General features: G+C 35.8%; 1 protein-coding gene across 5 annotated transcripts in view; it reads right to left on the bottom strand.

Moving 5' to 3' along the window:
* The window catches only part of ADGRL4 (adhesion G protein-coupled receptor L4), a 135,329-nt gene that overhangs the window by 11,481 nt on the left and 98,723 nt on the right, over positions 1-25,125 (bottom strand). For 4 of the 5 annotated variants that reach the window (XM_033000722.2, XM_033000725.2, XM_033000727.2 and 1 more), the window contains 10 exons: positions 19,908-20,063; positions 19,318-19,388; positions 17,411-17,584; positions 17,136-17,319; positions 14,780-14,896; positions 13,482-13,675; positions 12,041-12,211; positions 10,325-10,528; positions 9,073-9,293; positions 8,912-8,978 (listed from right to left, as the gene is read on the bottom strand). In XM_033000722.2, coding sequence (XP_032856613.2) covers positions 8,912-8,978; positions 9,073-9,293; positions 10,325-10,528; positions 12,041-12,211; positions 13,482-13,675; positions 14,780-14,896; positions 17,136-17,319; positions 17,411-17,584; positions 19,318-19,388; positions 19,908-20,063 — 1,559 coding nt within the window. The remainder of the gene's footprint in view (positions 1-8,911; positions 8,979-9,072; positions 9,294-10,324; positions 10,529-12,040; positions 12,212-13,481; positions 13,676-14,779; positions 14,897-17,135; positions 17,320-17,410; positions 17,585-19,317; positions 19,389-19,907; positions 20,064-25,125) is intronic. The other variant, XM_033000726.2, reaches the window with a different exon arrangement.

Genomic DNA, 25,125 nt, shown 5'->3' with positions numbered 1-25,125 from the left:
TACTTAATATTCAGACTAGGCTATGACCCTTAGTTTCTCCATCCTCTGTACCAGCTATTCACTGCTATTACTCCTTTAGCCCTGCCGGATCTATTTCATGCCATATAAATAATTAAATATTTGCTAGAGCAGGGAGACCTGGATCTCCCTCATCCCTCAATTCCTCATCCAGTGCTATCTAAAGACAGTTCCTTTTTTAATGGTGGCATAATTATTTAATATGAGACTGAGTTTTTGAGGCTATTTCCAGTACATATGTATTTATAGAATGAAAAAGAAATTGATAATTTCATATGTGAAATTCTTGTGTAAAAGATACACCCCAGCCTTTCAAAAGTTATTAAAACACTTTAAATACCAGCCTTGTAAGGCTCTCTAGTGTTACAAAGAAGAGAAGGTATAAGAAAGAGGCAGCTAATTCTAAAGATTTAGACATATTAGTTCTGATTCAGTCTGAACACTTTACGTTCAAACTTCAAAAATGAAACCCCCAAATCATTCCCTTTTCCTTTCTTAGTCTCTGTCTCAATAATTGATGAAACCATCTATATGCTGATGTCAGATCTCACAAAAAAGAATGAGAAAATTTCTCCTGCTGCTCTCTTAGGCATATACTTGAATTTTTTACATATATCATATTGAATTTGGCTCTTTCAAAAAATGTCTGAAGTTCAGAGCAGCTGTATCTGTATCAGTCTTTACAATGACCCTCATTATGAGTGTGTGAATTAATCAGCTTGTGATGGTCTGAATTCTGCCATAGAGAGCAATACGTTTCTGTCTTTCTGGCTGTATGGTTAATGGCTGGGTAAAATGACAACATTCAGTGGGTCATCGTTATTTTAGTTGGGGAAGAACGGAATTAAGCTATTAACAATAAAACAGTTTAAGCTTCAAAATGAAAATTTATGCCATATTAATTGCATAAAATTGGACACAAGCTGGCAGTCAAACAGTCTGGGTTTGTCTCCTGACTGATTTATCTCATTATCATGTTCCCAGTGAATATACCTTCTTGAATCCTTTAGGTATACAAGAGCAGTCATATCTGGGAGTAGAAAATGTAACAACATTAACAAACCCCCTTTAAGACTATATATTTGGGAAATATTTTCAATAATTCATGATTTTATGATTCTAAGATTTTAATATTTTCACTTGTTTTAAAAGTTAAAACATAACTAAATGAATCTATTTCAAACCCCGTCTGAGGAAATACATAATTTTCACATAGAGTTGCTCTTTATACATGAATACTTCAAAGTTGTTCCTTTACATGCCTCAGGATGTGGATTTAGACTCAATTAAATGTTTCCTTTATATTTTTAGAACACTTATAGCAAGCTGTAAATATAAATAAATAAATGGTGTTTCTATATTTTTTATCAGCGTAAACAGCTTCTCAGACTCCTGTATTCAATGTCGTTTCTTATTGGATTGCAAAGCTGAACACATAGTGACCTAAATATTTTTATTTAACCTTGGTTTTGCAGCCAAGGGCAGGAGGGATGAACCAATAGAGCTGTATCTGACCTGAGCCATAAATGTAAGCCCAACTAGATCTAGCGGTAGGACTGAGGTCTGTCTTGCTTGTACTGTAATTAATTAGTAGATTTAGTCTTCTCCTTTTCCAAGAAGCTTTTGAAAAGGTGTATTTACTTAGGAGTTGGTAATGACATAAATCAGGCTGTTTAATTAACTGATTCCAGGTGCATCTAAGACTTCAGACTACATGTTACAGCTCTCCTATGGTTTCTTTGCATAAATGCAAACCTCTCTTTGGCTGCATCTAGAGCCTTATGCAGGAGACCTGCAGAAGTATTTTTACCTGGCAAAGTGGAGTGAAATAGTTGTTATCTTTTAGCACAACTAGCTTCAGTGAATGGATAAACTACCAGGATGGAGGCAGCATCAGGAGCATGACTGAGATGTCAAGTCTGACAACAGGCTATATTTGCCATTTTGGAGGTGTGAATAGTTGGCAGAAAGTGGTTCATGCCTTACAAACTTTATTAGATCCTCTAAAGGATTTGGCTCTTTGCTATTTAGAAATATTCATGATTCTGCTATGGATGTGGTCACAAAATCCCATGATGTGGCTTACAGTCTTACTCAAAGCCACAAAAAGCTCTTTCAATGACCAAGTGAGATTTCCAGACAGAGTATTCACATGCAATTACTACTGGGAATTTAAATTTGCTTCCCTAAATGTCTGTGAGTAATGAATCAAAGGTGCAGTAGAATATTAGAAGAAAATGTGATTTGAGTGACAAAATATGTAGTGTGGATGTAGTCATTATGTAATTACTAAGAAAGTCCAAAAGAAATCATCAGTCTAAAGCAAATCTACTGTGTCATTTCAATGACCAATTTAGGGTAAGCATATGTATTTATAGTAATTGTGCTTATAGCAAGATAATGTAAATAATCACCAAGAAAAAAAAATTAAAAAAAAAAACCAAAACAACCCCAAAAAAATGATTCAGACAGTAGTGTGGCTTTCCCGAAAAAAAATACACTGAGGCTCAATGCACATGGATCCATTAAAATAGTGGGCACAGTTTATCTTGCTAGAAAAGAAGAAGGATGACAGGGCCATTAACCTGCACTGAGCTGTGGGACATCTCAGGAAATCTGCACAGCCAGCTGGCACCTGCGGGTGCTTTCCCCCTTCCCCTTGGCACCCACCTGTCTTCCCTCACCTGCTATTTCTGCTTGCTTCACTCTTGATGACAGAGGACATGCTTGAATTTTCAAGTCTAATGTCCTTTCAGTGAATCTGAGGGAGAACTTCTTCACATGATTTTTCTTATAACAGTACTCACTAAGTTGATTAAAAAAAACCCCCAAACTTTTATATGAAACATCCTTCAAAGGCCTTTGAGCCTTATGTGATGAATTTGTTCCTATGTAACAACATAAGAGCAAATAATTTTCATGTTGTAGACTAATGACCACAGCCTCTTTTCCCAAGTATTTCCAGGGACTTTAGAACAGGGGCTTTAATGACAAAAGGAAGGAAGGGAAAACCTTAATTTCACGTGAAAGTCCGGGTTTTTCTGAGAAACTGCATCCATTGGGTATGACAGTATGGAAGCTTTGGCTTGGAAATTAAAGCTGGTCCTGTCCACTGAGCAGGGCAAATACTTTCCAACTCTGTGATTATTTATCACAGCAAGTATTGTTGTTGCTGAACAACACTGTGGTTTGAACTAATCTGTTTCAACCAAAGTTGCAGACTCAGTCTTTAATGCCACTATATAATTAATTATCTCCGCTTTATCCACAATGGCCTAAGAAATGCAATGGAGACACCTTTAACTGAAGCCACAGAGGGGCTAATGAAAAGAGGACTATTATTCTTTCATAAAGAATAATAAAGCCATTGCTAGTCCCTGTAGGAAATTTATTTCCACTAAAAGGGCAGACTGAGAAACAAGAGTAGATATAAAAAAATGTTTAAAACAGCTATTTTCTGAAAAATGTACAGTAAATGGTACAGAGTATGCTTTTCCCATCTATCTAAGAAACATAACTAGGTATTTATCACAAATAACTCTTTGGAAAAAAAACAGAATTTTCCAAAGCATAAATATTCACTAAAAATGTGAGATAGCAGTATAGTTTGTTGTGATGGAGGTCAGAAGTCAAACAGCTTTTTCAATAGTAATCCTTAGAATATCAAGAAATATCATGAGTAATGAACACGAGCTGCTTCATTGAAGAACAAGAATAATAATGTGAAGAAGCCCCAGAAGGTAGTGTACTTGATTATACCAGTGTGGTGTGATTGACCTAAGAGGGGCTGCTTTTTTTTTATTTTCCTTTTTTTTTTATTAAGTGGGAGAAAAGGACTGTCAGATCATGCTCAGTATTGAAGTCTGGGAAATGTAAAACTTTAAAGACTTTGAATATTTACTTTTCTACAAGAAAGATGATCAGTTGAATGGCCTAGATTAAGTACATGAAATCTGTGGGTATATGAGAAAACATCAGAGTAATGGATTAGCCTGGAAATTTTTCTGCATTGATTGCAGCAGTATTACTAATCCTGAATCAACTGAAATGTACAAAACTGAATAAGTATTAGAGCTGTCCAATAAGATTTGATGAATGCACTATTCCATTAATTTTACCTTTTTTGTTGAATAAATTATTTGACAAATAATAGTAAAATTCATCAAATAAATTATCTGATGAATATATTCTTTAAGTAATCGACTAGCTCTAATGAATATGCAGGCAGTTCCTTAATAAAAAGCATTACTGTTAGCCTGCTTTCATCACTCATATGTCACTTTTTGGTATTTTGCAACTGCAATCTGTATATTTTATTCATTTACCCATTCATTTATACATGGGAAGTTCAAAACAGTATGGTTAATCAATCACTGCAATTCTTAGAATATTTTTGCTTTACAGTTGATTATTCATTACATTTATTACATACAGGAATGTTTAATAAAAAGAACTTGGCTTTTCTGAGGACACCTCTTCCAAGAACTATTCTTGGCTTTTATGTTCCAAGTCAAGTTTACAAGAATGCTCTGAAAATTGCAGGGTCCATTTATAAGCTGTTCTTGTAGTTTCAAACACTACAATTACCATTTGTTTCAAGGAACTGGATCTTGAAGCCAAGCCAGACACCTTCAAAAAAACACACATTTGAGGAGCAAAACAAGGAAGGGCGTGCGGGATCCACCTCCTCACTGCACAGCACTAGGATGTTTGGATAAAAGCCACAGAGAAGAATATTTAGAGGATGCTCAGTTTTGAAAATGTTCCAACCTCAAAGAGCTAGTCTGTATTTTGTTATTACAGAGGTGATCTCAACAACTGATACTGCTAGATTTATATGGTTAAATGGCAAATTGTACCTGTTAATGTTACCACATGTCACACTTCTGGGTTCTGGTTCCTTACAGAGGTATGCCAATTTATTGTGGCAGTGACAGTGGGTGCAATGGTCAAGCTTGCATGACTGTCAGTACTGCAAAGGTGCAAAACATGTTGTTATGGGTGACTTTGAACTTGCTGCATGAAGCTCAGCTGAGTAAATTTAATGGGAGAAGGATGTGTGAGAGAGGAATATTAGAAGGGTTGTCTGTTACTGCAGTTGGAGTAGCAGTGATTCTTTTCCAAATTTTCCTTCTAATGGCTTGTAGACTGCTGTAAGTACAGTGATAATAGTCTTTGCCCAACCCTTCCAAATGACATAATTTCTACCACCAGTTGGACAAATAATACATAGCTGTGCCTCATAATATGTACAAGTGGATGGATTTATCCTGTGTCCAGAGTTTAAAAGATGAAGTTTCCAAAAACATCACCAATACAGAATAAAGCCCCTCCTTCTCCCAGTCAACACAGAGCGAGCTGCCATGCCAGGGGTGGAGAAAGCCACGTAGAAGTCCTTCACAATGAGAAGGAGTTTGTTATTGTCTGACGTGCTCATCAAAACTGTGGCCACATTACGCTGAAGATAAATGGTTATTTCCATTCTACACACTTCTTATTACAGGGAGATTATTATTGTAAGTCTGTATTACAAAAGAAAATAAAATGTTCTAAATTTTTTTTTTCCCATACCTTTTATCACTGGAGCCTATATTTGTATTTGCCTCAATCAGGCATGGGTTGTGGTGTGTGTGAATGTTTGTCCCGTAAAGCTTGTGATAAACTCACTTTTCTATTAAAAAGTTTAAATACTTGTTATAAATAATTTCTCCATACTTGTATGCTTTGATCTAATCTACTGCATAGTTTTAGCTAAAAAGGTTGTGGTTCTAAAGGTTACAAGTATTAGGAGGAAGAAATAAGTTGTAGAAATTATCTTCAGCTTGCAGCTTGCTTTACAAAGGTTTAAAATGCTCTTTCTTTTCTAACTACATCTAAAGAGCTTCTGACCCACTTCTTTTCATGTACAGTCACCAATCTAATAATAATAATAATTTTTAAATGGGATCAATAAGGCCACTGCTTTGCAATTAAGAATCCTAATAGAACCTTAATATTAATAGGCAAACACCTTCAGTAGTGTTTCTGTTTAGACAGTCAGAAGAAAACTTAGTTTGTACTCCTGATAAACACTTAAGCTCCTTGTGTTTCACTATTACTGCAGATTTAAAGTCCAAGGATGTGTTTGAAACAATGTGCCCTGAGACAGAAGAAAATCCATGGTATATAACTGGTTCTGTTCTTCATCATTTACATGATGTTTCAGAGGCATACTATAGTATAATCCAAACCACAAATCTCCTGGGTCCCCATTCATAGGAACTGAAAGCACAGTGTGGGTATATGGGCATTCGTGCTGATGACGACTTTAACATTTTTGTGCAAGAATCAGATTTGTGGTGAATGGCTCTCCAGAAATTTGCTATCCAAACTCTCCAGGCTATCTTGGAAAACCTACAAACTCAATGCTATTAGTGGATGAAGCTTAGGGTTAATGGTAAGCTTGTAGCTGCCAGATTTTGCAGCTTTCTATATGAGGGTTGCAGTGCCCTGTCTGGTTATCCCAGAATAAAAATATTTCATTTTCAGAGTCCTTAATAAGTATTTTTTTCTTTAATTAGCTGTGGACAGAATGGAAATCTTGGAAAGAGATTGGTTCTGTAATTAAAAGGACTTCCTGAGTGGCCCTATTTTGGAAAGAGTTTAAACTTTGTTGTGGTTGTGCCCAAACAGTATGTTCAACAGGAAGGCTGGACAATGGAAACAGAATTACCAACAAAAACTTGCTTTCCACAGAGGCATCTAACATCAATTTCATCGTTTAGAGTCAGTGCCTATTTTCATAATGTTTTCCATATTTTCCTTAGACAGTAACCTGGATAGAGTGAGAGCAAATTACCTAGCTCCCTGTACTCTTTGAAAACATCCCTCTTGCATTTCAGGCTTCAATTTGTTATTACCCCATCAAAACAAGCTGTCCAAATGCTCAAAAAAAAATCACACAGCAGAAGCAGCAGCTTGCTGAAAGTGGGTTGCATTTCCTCCCAGGTCTAGTAGTGTATGATTATGAAGAGACAATAATAAAGGTATGCGAACACTGTGAAAATAATTTATCACAAAATGCTTCCATAACACACAAAAACCAGCAAAACTATCATGAGGCTATTTGCTGTTTAGCTACAGCTTCTTGTGTGGCTTCACTTAGGTAAAGGAGTGGGAGAAAAAAAAAAATCTGTCTGGCTGCTATCCTCATCCATAGGAGGATTGAATTAGTGCATAGGGCCTATATCAACTTCTATCACCTCTCCTTTTTCTTTTAGTTTGTAGGGATTGCTGGAAGATCTGTAGTGCTCAAAGAATGGCTATGGGCCTCAGAGCCCAGCTTGCAGGATTTGCCTTTGTGGCCATCTAGATTTATATCAAAGCTTCTGCAGATCTGCTCTACCTCTCTACTGTGTACCTAAGATCCCACATCAGGCACAGCTCACCCGGAGCTGAAAACAAGGTTACAGATGCATAAATTTGGGGCATTTTTTATATTTTGATAATGCACTTTTCCTGTGCTAACAGTGCAGTGATGCATCACTGACCATAAATCTCTACCTGAAGGCAGATGAAGAACAGGAATGAGAGCAACAACAAAAAAAATCCCAACCCTGCTGCCTTCATGGAAAAAAGAGATAATTTAAATCTAAGAAGTGTAAGAATTTCTTAGTAAAGGATGGTCTCTCCCCCTGATTTTGTTTTACTGTAGTAACCTGTTGGTCATCAGGGCCCTCTGACCCCAGAAGTGCTGAGTCAAGGGAGCTTATGGTGCCTTGACTCTCCTGAAGTCTGCTGTGCTTACCAGGAAGGTAAGATGGGGAGGAATCCCCCTGCAATTGAATTTGGTAGGTCACTCCCAGCCTATCCTCGATCTACAATATGAATTTGGGGTAGAACTTGACCAGAATTATACCTGCTACTTTATTCAGCTTTGAAATGGCTAAGGCATTGAAATAAAACTGTTTTACTATCATATTGTATGTGTTAGGCATTGCCACTTCTTTTTACAAATCCTCACATTTATCACCAAATAGCTTAAAAAGCAACAAAGGGTTATAGCTCACTTGACTGTAGATGTCACGAGGCCTCACCATTGTAGCATCTCTTCCTGTTAGCTCCAGCTATTATTGCCAGATCACTGTCAACCCAGTCATATACAATAATGCCCCATTACAGTTGGAATGCTTTGTTAAACTTTATAGCACTTAGAAATGCTCCCAAGGCACCAAAATGTCTCGATTCAGAATTGAACATATAATACCTGCCAAATTTGCAGGTTTGAAACCACTTCCAATAAGAATTAAAAAGGCCTTCTTCACAGCTGAAATAGGGCTATCAATACTTGACTTGTCTGCCCATCTGAAATAGCGGGTTCTTTTCTCTGACGTCGCAATTTAGTTTAAAATAGCTTTGATGATGACAGGGTACACACAAGTGATAAAACCATAAAGATGACAGTCTAATCTTACAAAGATGACCGATCACTGATAAGAGATTAAGTCACACAACATTTGAAAAACCAGATTATCTGTCTGCTAGGATAGTGTCTGTGTACACCTCCTGCTGAGCCATGCTGAGATGCCAATGACATACAAAGATACTACTTCTTAAAAACCAGAAATGTTTCACAGAATTTCTCAAACCACCAGTATAAAAGAAAGAAATCAAGTAAGAAAAAAAGCTCTGATCTTATATTGAGCTTTTTTTGTCAAACATTCATTTTTCAGGCTAGTAAAGTATTTAGATGTACAGCATATAAATAATTTAGAGTCACTATAAAAAGGTCTAAATTAGCCAATTCTGCCCTATAATTAGCACTCACAGCTATGCTGGCAATGGGTGGGTGATTATTAAACACCTTTTATTATCAGTTTTATGTACTACAATAAAAAATGAAAATTATACTTACAAGAATTATTAGACATGCTGGTCCTATAAAACTCCATATAAAGTTATTCTTTGTGCTGAGCCAACATCTGAAATGTAAACAGCAGAAGATGCCTTGAAATGTGCTATTGTGACTATTGCATCCTTATATATGCTGATTTGGATACAGAAAAAGCGACATACACTTCTGTGGTGCCATAGTACTTGTATCCCAGTGCAGCAGAGATTCCAACAACCACGGCTGGACTGATGTAGCCAAAGACGTAGAAATTCTTGTGCAAGAAACCCTTGTTGTAGATGACTCCCACAACTATAAGGTAGAGGTGAATACCTTCAATGCACATCCATGCAAAAGCAGCTAGAAGGAAATAATGGAGTAATCCAGCAGTAATTGAACAGAAGAGCTAGAAATTTAATCAGAGAAAGCAAGAGTCACAATTCTATTATTATGTCTCTGTTAATATAACAATATGTGCACAGCAACCTAGTGACTCTAAAGTGGTGGTCCAGCAGCCTAGATATACTACTGATTGACAAGAACTTGGCCTACACCCATGAGCACAGTTGTTAATCAGTGTTTTCTGTAGCAACTGCTAAAATAAAGAGACTATATTCAACCGTTAAAAGTGGTGCATGACTTCCCAGAAAAACTGTATAAACATATTGACAAGGTTGATCCCAGTTATAGCTGAGTAGTCTATATGCTTTCCTGATCTAGATAAAGTTTATTTTTATGATTTTGATAACAATGTAATTAGGTATCATAAAGAGTTACTTCTGAAATAACTTCTGTTACTATGAAGTCTTTGTAAAATAATATTTCTCAATGAATCAATACTGGATTATTGTCTCAGGGATAGCAGCTCATATTTTTTCAAGTACTTTTAAATCTTATTCAGCTAATTATAGGGGCATTTTGATAATTTATGCATAATTTATTTCCTATACCTAACTTTAGATGCAAAAATCAGAAACCCAACTTGTATAAAAAGATAAAGAGAGAGGTCAAAACCTTATATGCAGAAAGGAAAGGGGTTCTCAAGCCAACAGTGCAATATCTTAAATGCCAACTTCGGACTGCAGCTCTGGCCTGGCTTCTGGGGAAAATTGTCACCCAGAGAACCACCAATGTGGTCTTGTACAGCATCCAAACAGATGTGAAAAGTGAAAATGCTAAATGTATTGAGACCACAGTTTCAGTTAAGGTGACAAAGTAAATGAAACCCATAGAGCGAAGTCAATATACACCAGCTCAGATGAACGCCCTACTTCTTTAAATGTTCATTTTTCATTTTCTGTTACTAGACTGGGAAGTCAGCGTCACTAAAATATTCATACTGATATTAGGAAATACTGGAAGTAGGTGGAAGATTGTATTTTATATTGAATATTTATTTTATAACATAAAATCAAGACACAACTGAAAACTACCCACCTTATTATTGTTCATATTAATTCCAATCAGAAAAATAAGTTCCGCCAGGAAAAGGCTGCAGCAGAGGTTTTTGTGAATTGTCGTTCTAGTGCTTTGAATTTCACTGAAGAACCAGAATGTAAAAATGCACATGGAGAGGCAAATCAACGAAATAATTATTCCTAGCTGAGTGATTCTTGTAAGAATGTTATAATTTGTAACACCCTAGGGGAAAATTATAATATAATATTTAAAAGAATAGTTTTGTACCTTCTCAAGAAAGAGCTCATTCTATAACACATTTTTTTTTTCTTTTCTACAAAATATTAATCAAAACTGTTTGTAGAGTTCCACTGCAAATGTACACTTTGGATAATCTAAAAAGTATTGGTTTTTTGTGAGACAGATATAATTCTAGGGGAAATTAGTAATGAACTGTATATATTCCTGCTCTTTCAATTTCTGATATTTTGTATCAAAACTTTTTATTAACATCAGTATCTCCTAATATGATTTTAAAATCAGATCATTTTAGTGAATGACAAATACACTGGCAGTAAGACATATATTAATATGACATGAACATTTTCTAATATAAGAGGACTTATCACAGCAGTGACTTAGATAAGCAAAATTGAATACCCATCTTACTGAATTTGCAACATGATCAAAACAAGACTCTGAAATAACAATCACTTCAAACAAATGCTATTCCGGATATGTAACATGAACATTCTCCAGAGAAACACAGGCTATTTTAGTATTAGATGTGAATATTTTCTGTATAGGAATACAGTTACATTAGCTGGTTAGTATTTGCACAAAGAATGAAATACATGACTGTGCATCAGCATAAGGATAGTATTCAGCTGACCATAAAGGTATCTAAGCTTTTTTTTTTTTCCTAAATAAAGGACCAGAGATTATTTTCCTCCCAGCCTTCCTTTTCAAAATAACTATATAAGTACCTACAGAGGTTTTAAATTTGAACTGAAGACAGAAGATGCTATTTAGCAACCAGGAAACAGCCTCTATCAGCATGAAATTCACAGTGTGAGAGAACTGTCTCAATACAGTATATTCATGCTGATATTCTGCTTGTATTCGGTTCTGATACCTTATAAAGCTGCCTCCTGAGGCAGGACCTGAGCTCCTGCAGATTGCCATGTAGACCCAGGAAATCTATGGGGCCTCCTAATATAAGAAGCACATAAATTGCATGGTCATTCTCACAATTTTGTACTGGTCATGAGTGTCCATGTCTAATAGTCCTAAACTTCAAACTGATTATGCTGTTGTAAATTCTCAGTAGAGAATTTAAAGCAGATTTTTAGATACCAAGGTTACACAAATGGGTGGCAAAGTTTTGTGAGAGAGAAATTCAGGGCCTTATGGTTACTGGCCACCAATGAATGCCAGTTAAATCCCACAGCAGTCTTAAAGTGGGATTTAAAATTAAAAGCAATGCACCAAAAATAAGCACAACAGACTGTGTATTTGGAACAAGATACTTTGCTGCATCACTGCTCTGTAATACTGCAGAAAGGACATAAGGAAATTCAAACACATATGGGAGGAATTTTGTTTGCTTTGTGCACAATAAATTGTGTGTTTGCTGAACAAAAACAAGAGAGAACCTAAAGGGGGAAAAGTACCTAAGTTGCAACGAAATAAAAACATAAGGAGTGAAGATGGGAGAAAGTATCAGGTAAAACATTAAATTAAAATAGCACTTACAACAGAGCCACCTGAGGACATCAGAACTGCAAAATGAGTCAGATGATTACATTTGCATGAGATATGAGTGGAGTTGGAATGTGTCAGCTCACAGCCTTCTGTAGCCCAGTTGCCACTCATTGTGTCTACTGAGTAGTTCCAAAATGCACATTTAATATCTTTATCCGCAGTCTGGAACGGAAACAAGATGTTTTACTGATGGCAAAAGGCAGGATATTTCCCATCAAGAGACCTTTCTTACATTAGCCAGTGCAATTCATTAAAAATTGCTTGTTACCTTTGGAAGGCTGAGAAACAAAAAGCACGTTCTGCAAGGCCTATTCCAAGCAATTAAAACATGGCTGGAGATGGAAGCATTTTATCCACACAACTAATACCACAATAAACATGTAGACTAATCAGATTACTGAACCATTCTGGCACTTGCAGAGGTGTTGGAATTTTTACCTACTGAAAACATTGTTATATATACACCTGCACCTGCTGAACATGGACTAAACACCAAGGTTACAGCCACATGGTTTGTCCTGCTCATAGTCCCTTCCAAACAAGCAGTTGAAAAACTGAGACTTACTCTGTGCATTTTACAAAGTAATCTGGGATAAAGCCAGGGTCATATCACACCTGCTATATCGGGTGCAATGACAGCGATGAATAAGACCATTAGTATTATTTATTACAGTTAGTCCTTACTAACCAAAGATAAGGTCCCCACTGTACTATACACTGTAAAAATATATGCAAATTTACATAAAGGTGATCTCTAGCTCAAATATTAGAAGGCAAGTAACAAATTTAAAAAGCTACATAACCAAGGTTAACACCTTGTCCCACTGCTTTCTTGTTATGTTTCTGCTAATTCTTTGTGCCATGTAAGGCAATTCTTCACATACAAATGAAGTCAGAAAAATCCATATATACTGGAAGTAAAACTCTCAGTTTTAAATAAACCTGCTCAGATTTCAGAAATAACAAAGTTGCAATACTATAAACTCTGCTATTACCTCCTAGCTCCCGGTTAACTTTTTGCATTAGCTTTGAAGCATTTCTTCACTTTTTTTAGCATGCATGCTTAACCATCTGATAAACTTTCAGACAGAAACCCACCGAAATACAGAATAGCTAAGATCCTGTAATAATCTCTGGTTCAGGCATCTACATTTTATTCATGCTACATTTTATTCATACTACAACTCAGCAAAGACGGTATTGTTTCCTTGCTTGAGTAGTATAGCAATTTTCAGTTGTATCATATTTAGTATATTGCACTTAGGGTGTCACATTTGAGATTAATCTTATTAGAGAAATAAATGAAAAACTCACATCAGCAAGAAATAGAATTATATCTCAATATATCATACACTGCAGGTATGGTTACGTCACATAAAAAGATTAGCTATTCTTTGTTTTATTTGAAGTTGATAATAAAAAAAACCCTTACCTTGGCATACTTTAAGGTAAATGTTATTTTCTCGAGCTCATAGAGTGTAGGTGGATTTGAGCTAATTGCAACAGCTATAACTGATGAGCTTACTGTCTGTCTCTGCTCTGAAGTATCTTTTGAAGAGCGGTTTTTAGGCGACGAAAGCAAAGAACCAATATTGTTATACCGCAGAAAGACAACTGCAATGGTGCCTATCAATCAAACAGACCATGTTTAGTAGTTTGTGGGTTTTTTACAGAAGAACAAAATTGAAGACATTAAGGAAACAATAAACAATAGACATTATTACTACTATTGCATAAAATATGCAAAACAGATGGAATCTTTGTGGAATACTTATAAAAATGTTTTAGAGACAATGAAATACAGCTTTATTTAAAACAATGTAACTTCCATTACAAATAAAAATGTGTGTTTGTATTGGAAATTCTAATTAGATATACGTATATATATTTTTTCTAGAGTAATATATGCTTGCTGCTGCTCTGCAATTGGCTACACATGTAGTGTCAGGTCTCATAAACTAAAATGGCTCAGACCTGAGGTAAATACTGGGCATCTCTAGAGTACCTGGCTTGCTTTGACTTCCATTACTGTGGAGCCAGGATGGAAAGCACATAGGGAAAAAGAAAGCAAAAGGTGTTTTAGGATGCAGTGCTGATCTGAAAAAATGTGATTTTTCTCCATGGTACAAAGATAAGCCACATTTTTAGGTACTGGTAGGTGGTGGGATTCAGATTATCTGGAAAATTAAGATTTAAAAGATCTTTTTTATGTTTATTGTGTTAGGTGGTTTAATCCCAGGGCTTTTAAAAACACATTTATTTATTTTTATCGATGACAGTAGTTGTAAGTCTGTAGCACTCTGAGGTCTAAGTCAAGATCTGGGCCCTGCTGATTTTGGTGCTAAAGATTACATGTTCTTGCTCCAGTGAGCTACTCTCTAAATAGAAAAGATGTACCAGTTTTTGGAGGAGTAACACAGACTGTTGAAAAGGCTGGTTCAAAGTCACACAGCAGATCTATGGCTGAGAAAAGGATAAAGTTCATGTCTCTGTTACTAATATCCAGTGTTAAAATTCACTGGATACTCACTGTGACATTGAAAATGTTAGAAATATCAGTCCTGAGACAATAAAGGGGTAAGAGAGGATGACAAAAATACCCTGACTCCCCTGTAGTCAGCAGGGCTGAAGCTCAGTCTTGGTAAACTGCATGTTTGGTTATTTACTAGAGGGTACAAGTCTATCCAAGATGTTTATTAACCAACCTACTCGCTAACTTTTGTTTCTTACCATTAGGATGAGACCCCTCTCTCTTCTTTGGGTAGATCTTTATGTAATCTCCCCCCGTGTATACATGAGGGTGAATGTGTTTCATGTGGTGTGAATCAAACGCAAAAACCTTGAGTGCTGCAAAAGAAGAAAAATACTGTACAAATCATAGCTCCATTACAGTCAACCATAATTTACAGCTGGGTTAATAAATGTGCTATTGCATTGCATAATTACTGTGAATTTTAAGGATATATAATTGTGCCAAATATTGCAAGAAAAATGCTATTAATATAGCATGTTTGCTTAAACCTCTACGTTTTGTTATTTTCATGCATACATTTTGCTCTCATACATTTTACTCTTTCCATGAAAAATATAGTCTTTTATTTACCTTACATTAAATTAGACACTGGAAAGAACAATGTAGGTTACTTTAGGAAGAGCTATTGCTTTATTAAAAATGCATTTCTGAGAGGCACCACAAATCACAATTATAAAAAGCAAAGCATAAAATTCTCTACTGAATAGTAACATTTGATAAAAGCCAATTTTTGAAAAGTATATATTTTATAGTTATCTATCCATGCTACCAAATACACATTTCACCATGAAATAATGATGTGTCTTGTCAAAAAGCAAACAAACAAGCATCACCCCTCAGGACAAAAACTACATTAGAGGACACTGAGCTCTTTACTTGGTTCATTATAGTGCTGAGTTTCAATCACCCAGGATGGAAACAAAAAAGTCAATCAGGTCTTTTTTTAAAAAACAAAACAAAACAACAACAAAGTCTAAAACTTGACTGATGGAGGAATATCACTAAGCTAGACCATCTGCATTGCTTATAGCACAGCACACAAAAATAATATGAGCTATTCAATAGACCAGCTGTCAGAAAATGTTTGTCAGGATGTAAGAAATAGTTTTCTGTGGCTGGAGTTTTGAAAAGCTTGTAGTTCGAGAGCTTGCAGCATAAAAAACAGTGGAAAGAGAGGGGTAATGTTGTAGGTCTTGTCCCAAAATAGATGTGTGGGGCACATATGAGCCCTGTGGAAAATATATTCATGCTGTAAAACAATAACAAAAAATGTTAGAGTTTGGGGCCAATTTGGAAAAGAGCTCATACAGTTTCCCATTTTAGAACAAAAGCAAGCCAAAATATCATCAACTTTTTAACATGGAAATTCCTCCCCATTCTCTTTATCAGTTTCTTTTGTCACCTTGATCTGACTGACATCTGCACTGCCACTGGAGGCTGCACCAGAAACCTCTCATCTTGACCTTCATGGTCTCAGCTCTGTGGCCACGAGAGCCTCTGCTTTTGGTCAGGCTGGTGAGAGACAGGGGCTTTGCAGCCAGCTCCTGGCACCACTCTGGATCTGCTGCAGACCTGGAGGTGCACTGCACTAACATGAATCTGCTTCTACAGAGCTTATGCTATGGAACAAATCCCTCTATTTTTTCACCAGTTTTGATAATTTAGCTTCAGAAAAGTAATGGAAGAACAAGCGATTTGACCTGCCTCAGGACCAAAGGAGGAATCTTTCTCACCAAGTCATCTTATAAAATAGTAAACCAGTAAGAGGCACTGAAGGACTGTACTGAATGTAAAATAAGATATCAGGTCACATACAGTTTGGATACACTCAGAAAAATAAAGATGAAAGGGTGGCCACTGCCAAAGGAATCAGCAATGCTTTATTAGGATTTTCAGAAGCGGCTGGTATTAGCTTTACTCTGATCCCACTGAAAGAATGGTAAAACTATTACCACAGGAAAATCAGCAGGAGTTGGTGTGAAGACACCAACACACAGGAAGAAGGTAGAAGAGCAAAATGGTTCATCTGAGACTAACCAATTCTCCTCTGAAATTCCTCCTAAAATGAGAAATTTATCTGAAAAGAAAGCCACTCAAGAATGGACTCACTAGGTACAATCTTTATTCCAAGTTAATTTACAATACCTTCACTGAACCAAAAAAAAAAAAAAAAAAAAAAATCTGTATAAAGAAAATCCAAATTTCATTCCACTGATGTTTTTTTACGCGTATAAGATGCATAGGATAATTTTGTGCATATAAGATGAATCCAGATTTACTGTGACAGTGTGACTATAATGAGAGATTGAAAGAGAATCTGAAAGGACAACTTCTCACAGCCTCTCCAGTTTTTTTCTGGGCTCTGAGCTCAAATGTTCAATCTTTGAAAATTATGATTCTACACTGAAAGTCAGGTGTTAGTTATGAAACTCATACAAATTAACACCTGTGTGTTTCAAATAACACCATTTCTAATCTTCATAATTGTTCTGAAAAACTCCTCAGTGTAATCCACATCTAAAGTATACCTTAGATTAATTTTCTTTATCTTACCTATGTCACTTGCATTAGCATCTAGCTGTGTTGTCTTTTTGAAGTTCTGCAACATGAGAAGCATCGCTTGTTCTGCAGTATGAAGGAGTTTAGTCAGGCTTCGTCTTTGGTTATCTACAGGAATTTCTTCCCAGACTGTAATTTTGTCCTTTTGTAAAAAATTGTTCACAATGTTAACCAAAACCTGTAAATAAAAGAATATTTTTAAGAAAAGAAGTCATATGCTATTTGTAAAATAAGAAAAAACCCCCACAACTTGGGGTTGATCAACTTACATTAATAGTTGTATTATGAAGTGCTTCATTGTCAGAAGCAGAGTAGTGCATGGTATTCAACGATGAATAAGATAGTGCTTCAACATATGAAATCACATCTACAGGTAAAAGTGGTCCCAAAGTATTTTTATTAATTTCTTGCAGCATCTCCAGGGGTGTTTTTAAATGATTAATCTGAAAAATACAAGAACTTGCATCTTAAAGAAACAAGTAAAGTCACATTTCTGCAAATGAAAGTAAACCCAATGCGAGTGACTAATTTCTGTGAATTAACATGCTGGCTTTTAAAATGCTTGTGCATAAAAAGAGGCGCTATTTAAACCAACAGATTGACCTCTAAAGTAATGGTGTTATACATGTCTGGTATAACCCTAACAAGTAACTGTGATTAAAAAAAAACCCATGTGCTATCATTACACTTTTTTTTTTTTTTAAAAAAAAACTATTACAGCTCAGTTTTATTTATCTTAGTGCTCCAAAATGAACTAATAAATGTTCTGCAAAAATAATTCAATATCAGTGATATTGTTACTCCATTGACTCTTTCCTGTTAAATGAGGTGGGAGCAGATGGGAAGTATTTGTATATTTTGTGGTTATTTTTTCTCAAATGCAGATTATAAAGTATGTAGTTTAGTGAAATTGTACTGCCTATCTCACCTTCACTGCTTCAGATTATGAACTGCTAAATGCACTTCCATAAAATAACTAGTTTAAAAAGTAATAGGCTGGAGAGGGTCAGATGAAGATTAAGATTACAAATTTCAGTCTCAAGACTGAATAAGAAAACAGTTCTTATTTCATGATACTGGAATCTAATGAGATTTTATCCATCAACCCCCCCAACACCTGATTTTGTAAGATTGTAGTCTCTGATGCTGAACAGCTTTTATGGGGCTTGCTTTGTCTTTGACTGCAGCTGCATAGAACTAGAACGCAGGCTGAAAACTATACTAAAATCTGACACACTGTTATTTACAGACAATTGAAGTATTTTAACTCATTACTTGTTAATTTAAGTTTACTTTGACTACATATTAAAAAGACCCTCACTCTAAGATCCTGCTGTGGTATTCACTGCATCTTTGCACATAAATGTAGTATACATGCATTATATTTAATATAATGTATTACATTGTAGGTTAACAGAAAGCGTGTTAATACAGTGTATATCTTCTACTAGGTTAATAAAAGCCTTTAATTTAATATCATTCTGAATTTCATAACTTCGGCAAAATTGCTTAATATGAAATGCAAACATATACAATTGGTTTTAATTTATTTATGCTTATGTTTCATGTATCCTTTTAAATTAGATAATACTATAGCTGTAAATAATGTATAGCGAATTCATTAATACTTTTTTAATTTGCTTCAGGAATCTTTGCTTCTGGTGAAACAAAAAATCTTCAGTCCAGAGTCTTCGAGTCTATAAATTCTGTACCACTTTATATGCTATGCTTTGAGGAGTAAATATACTAACATACCAGGATGTTGTTGCTCCGTTTTCTATTTTGTCACTTGTTGACATTAGTTTTGTAAGCTATCTTGCTGCCTTTCACTCTGAACAAGCAAATAATTGCACATCAGTAAATGCAGCAGTGTGTAACTTCAGAAATTACAGAAACAGTTGAGTGATTACCACGCTTCTGAATTTTTCATGCATCATGACTCACTTTGCTGGAAACAGGATGTACAGATTCCCAGCAAGCTATTATGATTTGAACATACAACCCAGTTCAAATAATTTGAAATTATTAAAAAGACTTCTGTAAACATGCTTAAGTTCAATTGTATGCTTCAAGCATTTGTTAAAAGCTCTTTAAGAACTATTATAATTGAAATAACAGTTTTGAACAGAATCAATTAAAGGATTTGGAAATTAATCTATAAACCAATGCTACTTACTCCAGCTAAAGTTCTATTAATATGTTCCTCTATACAGTCTTTGTATAACTCACACTTGGTCTTCGGATTTTCTGTAGAAATCAGAAAGAAACTAATTATATATTGTAGTTTAATCAATACTCAATATATACCCATTGTAAGAGCTCTTGTCTAAGTAATTCCCCAAACCACTAATATTCTGAATCTATGAACATAAGACGCAACAGTCCGTTCTCAAACTTCAACTACTAAGACTTTATCTTTGCCAAGTTTACAGCACTGTATCGGACTCAGCTTTTGTTTTACTCAGGTAGATTTTGGCCCCTTTTCTTGGGACTTCCACAGATGAAGTTAAGAGACAGCTCAAATTTACAGAAGACTACAGATCTGACAGCTATGAGGAGGTAACCATTATTTCAAATGGATTCCACCACACTGTTTAGTAAAAATACATTTAGGAAATTATTCTGTTCTCAGGAAATGTAGATGCCACTGCCTTGCCTCTTTTTCATGTCTTGCTGATTAATCTAACTGAAGATAAAGAGGCACTGGTGGGTTTCTCAGAAGATGTAGATCTATAATAACACATAAACCTTTATAATATCATGTACCTTGGCAGGAAGTGCCATCATTTGGCTTAAACTGCAATTTTCCTGTGGATGGTTGATAACCTTCCTTACAGGAGCAGTTAAACCCTCCATCCACGTTTTCACATTTTGCATGATCTCCACAGGCAACAGTTCCTTCATTGCTGCACTCATCTACATCTGCAAATATCATGAGAAATTGAATTTTTTAAGTATTTACAGACTAACACCTTGCTGCTTTGTTGATAATAACCCTGCACACTGCAAGCAGTTTCATAATAAAATTTCATGCAATAAAAAAAAGCATAAACTAAAAAGGCAAACTTAATGGCAAAACACCTGTCAATTATAATACTTGGGGATTAGAAGGATAAATCATAATTGATCGTATTTTTATACCATCACTTTTATTACTATATAATACTGCATCATTCATGTTTTAAAATCATGAGTGTAAATATTAATTCTATGATAACAAAATGCTCGGCATGATGCAAATCATCTGAAATCCATTTTCCAGAGATTAGACTAAATAGATTTTCTCAGCCTTATGATTCAGTTAGAAAAGAGAAAGAAAACTGCAGCCTTTTCTTTTAAGTCATGGCTTTAAAAGGATGCTACAAAAGATCACTCTATCCATTTCGTTAAGCTAAGATTTAAGCTCTATGCCCTTCAAAGTGCTTGGAATGTTTTTGTTGTTTTTTTTTTTTTTTTTAATCCACATTTAAATTACATTTGCCTAAAATGGTCTTTGTGCTTCTAAATAATTTGCCATTAGGTAGACACATTCAATAACTGTGTGGGGCACAATCCAAGAGTAAAATTGATGAATTCCAGTAAGGGAATCCATGAATCGACCAATTTAGGAGAGCTGGGTACTAACTCCCTGGCTGGAGTAGGGATTATTTTGCATTATTTGGTTGGCTGAGGATAAAAATCAAATAAATCAACAGAGAAAGTAAACTGGGTACAATACCAAATAATTCTGAAGAATGAAGTAATGGACTGTGAAGTGCTGTGTTGGAAAAGGAGAAAAAAGTGAACAGATTTGGGACAGGTATATCTGACAAAAGAAGTTGAGAAATGAAGAGGTGATACATGAGCAGATTTAAAGGAACAGCCTTAGAACTGGACTGAAGGAAAGTAAAGGTAGAGAGAAGAATGGAAACTGTAGAGGACGACATAAGTTAGTAACTGGCATGACACTGAGTTTGGGAAAGAACTTGGTGAAAAAGAACTGATAAACCCGTTAGTGGAGGAGAATAGCTACCTGAATTAATAAGAAGCCTTTGTGCAGACAGACAGACAGCAGATGTAGGGGTCTGTAAATGCACTATTAGCATGTAAGGACTACTTTTGCACTCTTATTTTGATACAAGATTGTTGGTTGTTTTAAAAAAAGAGAACAAAAATGAGCAATAATGTATGTGAAATAATGTTGCTAGAGAAACAGAAGTTGTGGATAAAATGGAAAAACATACTGCATGTCTGTGGCTACATCTAGGTAATGCAGAAAGATGTCTGAAGGATACGTAGGGGCCATCTGCCTATTTGGACAGCATTGTTGGTAACTTTGTAGAACATTATTTACTAATGGCAAGAGAACCGCCATAAATAATCAGATTAATGCTTTTTTTTAAAATATTTTTTTATTTTTTGTTTGTATACGGGGCAACTATAAAATGCATTTAAACTTTCAATGGAGTATCTCAACAGTTTCTGCATCCACACAATTTTGGCTGTTTTGTGCTTAATTCCCCAGCCCCCTTTCTTCTGCTCATAATCACAGAGGTTCTCCTGGGGTTCAAGAAGTAGGTTGAGGTCCTACTTCATTTTCATATCCCTGTTTTCCTCACTGAGTAATGGCTCTGATTTGCATCTCAAATGTTGCATTTTAAGCCTGGGGTTCAGAAGATCCTGCTGAAAAGCCTCTCAGACTCCCGCATGGTGCAGATGGGAAATAGAGGTGGGGCTGAAGGTGCATTTGCCCTCCCCAACAAAACAACCTCTGCTCTGCAGGGAGAGCTGCCAAGGAGGCTGCGTGTTTGAATGTGTTGGCGCAAAGCACTGAAATTTAAAGTACGAGGTTAAATTCTAATTATCTGCATTAGGGTAATAGTTTGCTTCCATATTTAATGCTCCAAACTGCAAATGTTTCTCTTTAATGAACTGAGTTTTGCATTATCTATATTAGTCTGGTCATTGTGACCTCAGTATTCATAGTCATGGAGCTAGCCACACTATATATCAATGAATCTGGCAAAAGTGAAGAAAAGGGAGGGGAAAAGCATGATACGGTGCTACACACGGGCTACCTCATAATTAAATCTTGTCATTTAAAGACATAAGGCTAAAGTTCTTACTTTTGACATTTAAATAACCTCTCACATCAGTAAATTATAAAGCTCTTTTTGAAATAAGTGGGTGCCTGTCAGGGCCCTGTTGTGTGATTCTGTGTAAGACAGACAAACTTTGAATGAATTGAAGTGGCAAGGGTGAAAATCATGACAATACCAGCTTGTATAAAAAGAACACACATCAGCCTTATACCAAAGATTTCTTTGGCCTTGTCATCTATGTAGAGAAGGTCATGTACATCTTAACAAGATATTCAACATGTAATGCAGTGCTACAACACCAGCAAATGACAACAAGCTTTGCTAAAACTGCTTTGCTAAAACTTACAATGACTTATAAATAAATAAATATTTTAATACTTTCCAGACTACCATTGCTAAATATCAGATTTCCATGTGATTTACTGATGCAACTACTTTGAAATTATTATGATATTTTGCTTTTCATGAACCTTTAGTTTGGTAAATCATTTATTTGCCATTATTGGGCAGTCACATAAATTAACCTTTCTTTTGTAATTATGTCAGATATTAAGTGTAATGGAGATTTTAATGAGAAATCATGATTATCCAAAACAACAGCAGAAACTCAAACACCAAGGTACATTTCTGACAACAGGATGGCTACTTAAAGTCTCCCAGAGACACCCTGTTGAGTATATGCAAATAGACTTTCTGCAATTGAGTTGTCCATATGGAATGAGTTCATATCACACCTATCTAATTTACTGTTTCCTGGGGGAGAAAAAAAAAAATCTCCTGGATGACAAAATTAAAAGGCAATATGCCTGATCTTGCAAGGTACTAATCAGCTTCATATCCCTTTTAAATCAATGAGATTGTCAGGGGCAGCTAACAGTTTTTGACATTTGCAAGAATGCTGCTTTTAAGTTCCTACTTTGAAATAGTGTATGCGGTAGCTATAGGTTTTCATTTCTTCATATTTTGTAGTTATGCCTTTTTAACCGAATATGCAATTGTTGGACCACACATGGACAACAGCTTGTCAGTGCTTTCAGCAATCCAATTTTACTGGAGCTTTGGGGCGAGGAGCTCAAACCGTCATCCTTGATCTACTGTGGGAGTGGGACTGGGCTGCCAAGGCTTGTGTGAGCAGCCTTCACAGACAACATTCCCGAGCAAAGGTTGAAGAACAGCAGCTTTTTAAACAGAAGAGCATTGCCATAGCTCTGCAAAAAGCCCTGGCCTTTTAGTAAATATTCAAAACAAATCATGGAGTTGAACTTTGAAGCTTTTATAATAGCTCCGATCAGAAAAATAATATCACCAACACCACTTAGGCTAGTGTGAAAATAGATTTATAACCTTTTATTTTATTTCTGTGCTTTGTCACTCCTCATTTACTGCAGCAGGCAAGAAAATTTCAATTAAATTAAAAGCACTGAGAACAGTTATTATGTTCAGTCTTGCCAATTACTGGATTGTACCTACATCGCTTTGATTCTTCACCAGTCAGTCAAGACAGCTTGATGTCTACATTATACCTTCTGCTTATTAGTAGCTTGCAAGTGTTTGAAAAGTCCAATTGCAAAGGACTAGATGTTCCCTCCCTGTGTCTCCATACTGTGGAAGGCAGCAGCACACACAAAGTAGAAATGAAAAAGCCTACGAATGGCAACAGGTAAAAGAAAAGTTAGCAATGTGGCATAATGCCATATCCCATCCACTCTACAACTCCCCTGTCACAGAAAAGGATGTGATGGAGAATGGGTGCCTTCCCAGTGCTCTCAGAAATACCTGAAGAAAACTAATAGCATGTTCCTGGAAAAGGCAGAGTGGCACAGATATCACTTTCATTTTACAGATGGCCATTTTCACGTTTTTACTCTGTTGACCGGGGTGAAAAAAGTAGGTTTATATTTCACCTTTTTATCTTCAGCCAAACATTCAATAAAATGTGAAGTCTAAGGAAAAAGCATGGCTTTTACACAGTAAATAGATTTTAATAGCTCACATTCAAGACGGCAGAAAAATGTCATCTTCAGAAATACCACATCTCTTCATTCCTCTTTTTTCTTCATTTTCTTTCTCCTTCTCTTTTTGTCTCTCTCCCTTCCTACCCTCCAGTTCATCCTCTACCTGCATGTTTCAGCGTCATCTCTTCACCAATTCTGCCTGATAACATCAATGAAATACTGCTGACCCTTAACTCAAAACTCAACATTCTGGTTGGATTAAGTGTGAAGTGACATTTCCCAAAGCTGTTGTCCCAATTTTTATTTTGGTCCACTACCCTAAGGGTTATAATCATTAGGAAGTTTAGTATAGTATTGAAAGAGGGAAGGAACACACAGGCATATGCACATAGACTTTGAAATGGAGCCACACACACACAGTAACGTACCACACTTGCACCACTGGGAACTCCAGACAGATTTAATGGCATAAACAAATAGGTTGCATAATGGCATACTCTCCAAAATACAACCACTGTATTTTTAAAGTTACTGCCACATACATTATACATATATGTTAAAAAGAAAACTTAAGACTGCAGGATCTGAAAATGTTTTGGGTCCCTATAAACTTGGATATAATGGATACTTGATAGCTCTGTCCTCTGATTTATACTGGGTAACTTGCACTGCATTTAAAATGTCAACTTTGTTACAGCTGTGTGTAACACACCCTGAATACACTACTGTCAGCTGCTTGTGTGCAAGTCATATCTACTACCTGTAGCAGCAGATCCATTGGATATAAAATATCCTATTATGGTTTCCCTGACAGATAAAGTAGAAAATTAATTGTGGATCAAAAGGTTGTCTTTAGGACTCACTGCTTGGTAAAGTAATTGGTACACTTGTTTAGTGAGAAAAGGTGCCCATAGGTAATTTTTTATTTCAGTGTGAGTTTTGGAAGCT

Source organism: Tyto alba, unplaced genomic scaffold, assembly GCF_018691265.1.
Source record: "Tyto alba isolate M040663 unplaced genomic scaffold, T.alba_DEE_v4.0 Super-Scaffold_1000006, whole genome shotgun sequence".
In the NCBI taxonomy this organism is placed as follows: Eukaryota; Metazoa; Chordata; class Aves; order Strigiformes; family Tytonidae; genus Tyto; species Tyto alba.
This window is presented reverse-complemented; position numbering and strand designations above follow the sequence as displayed.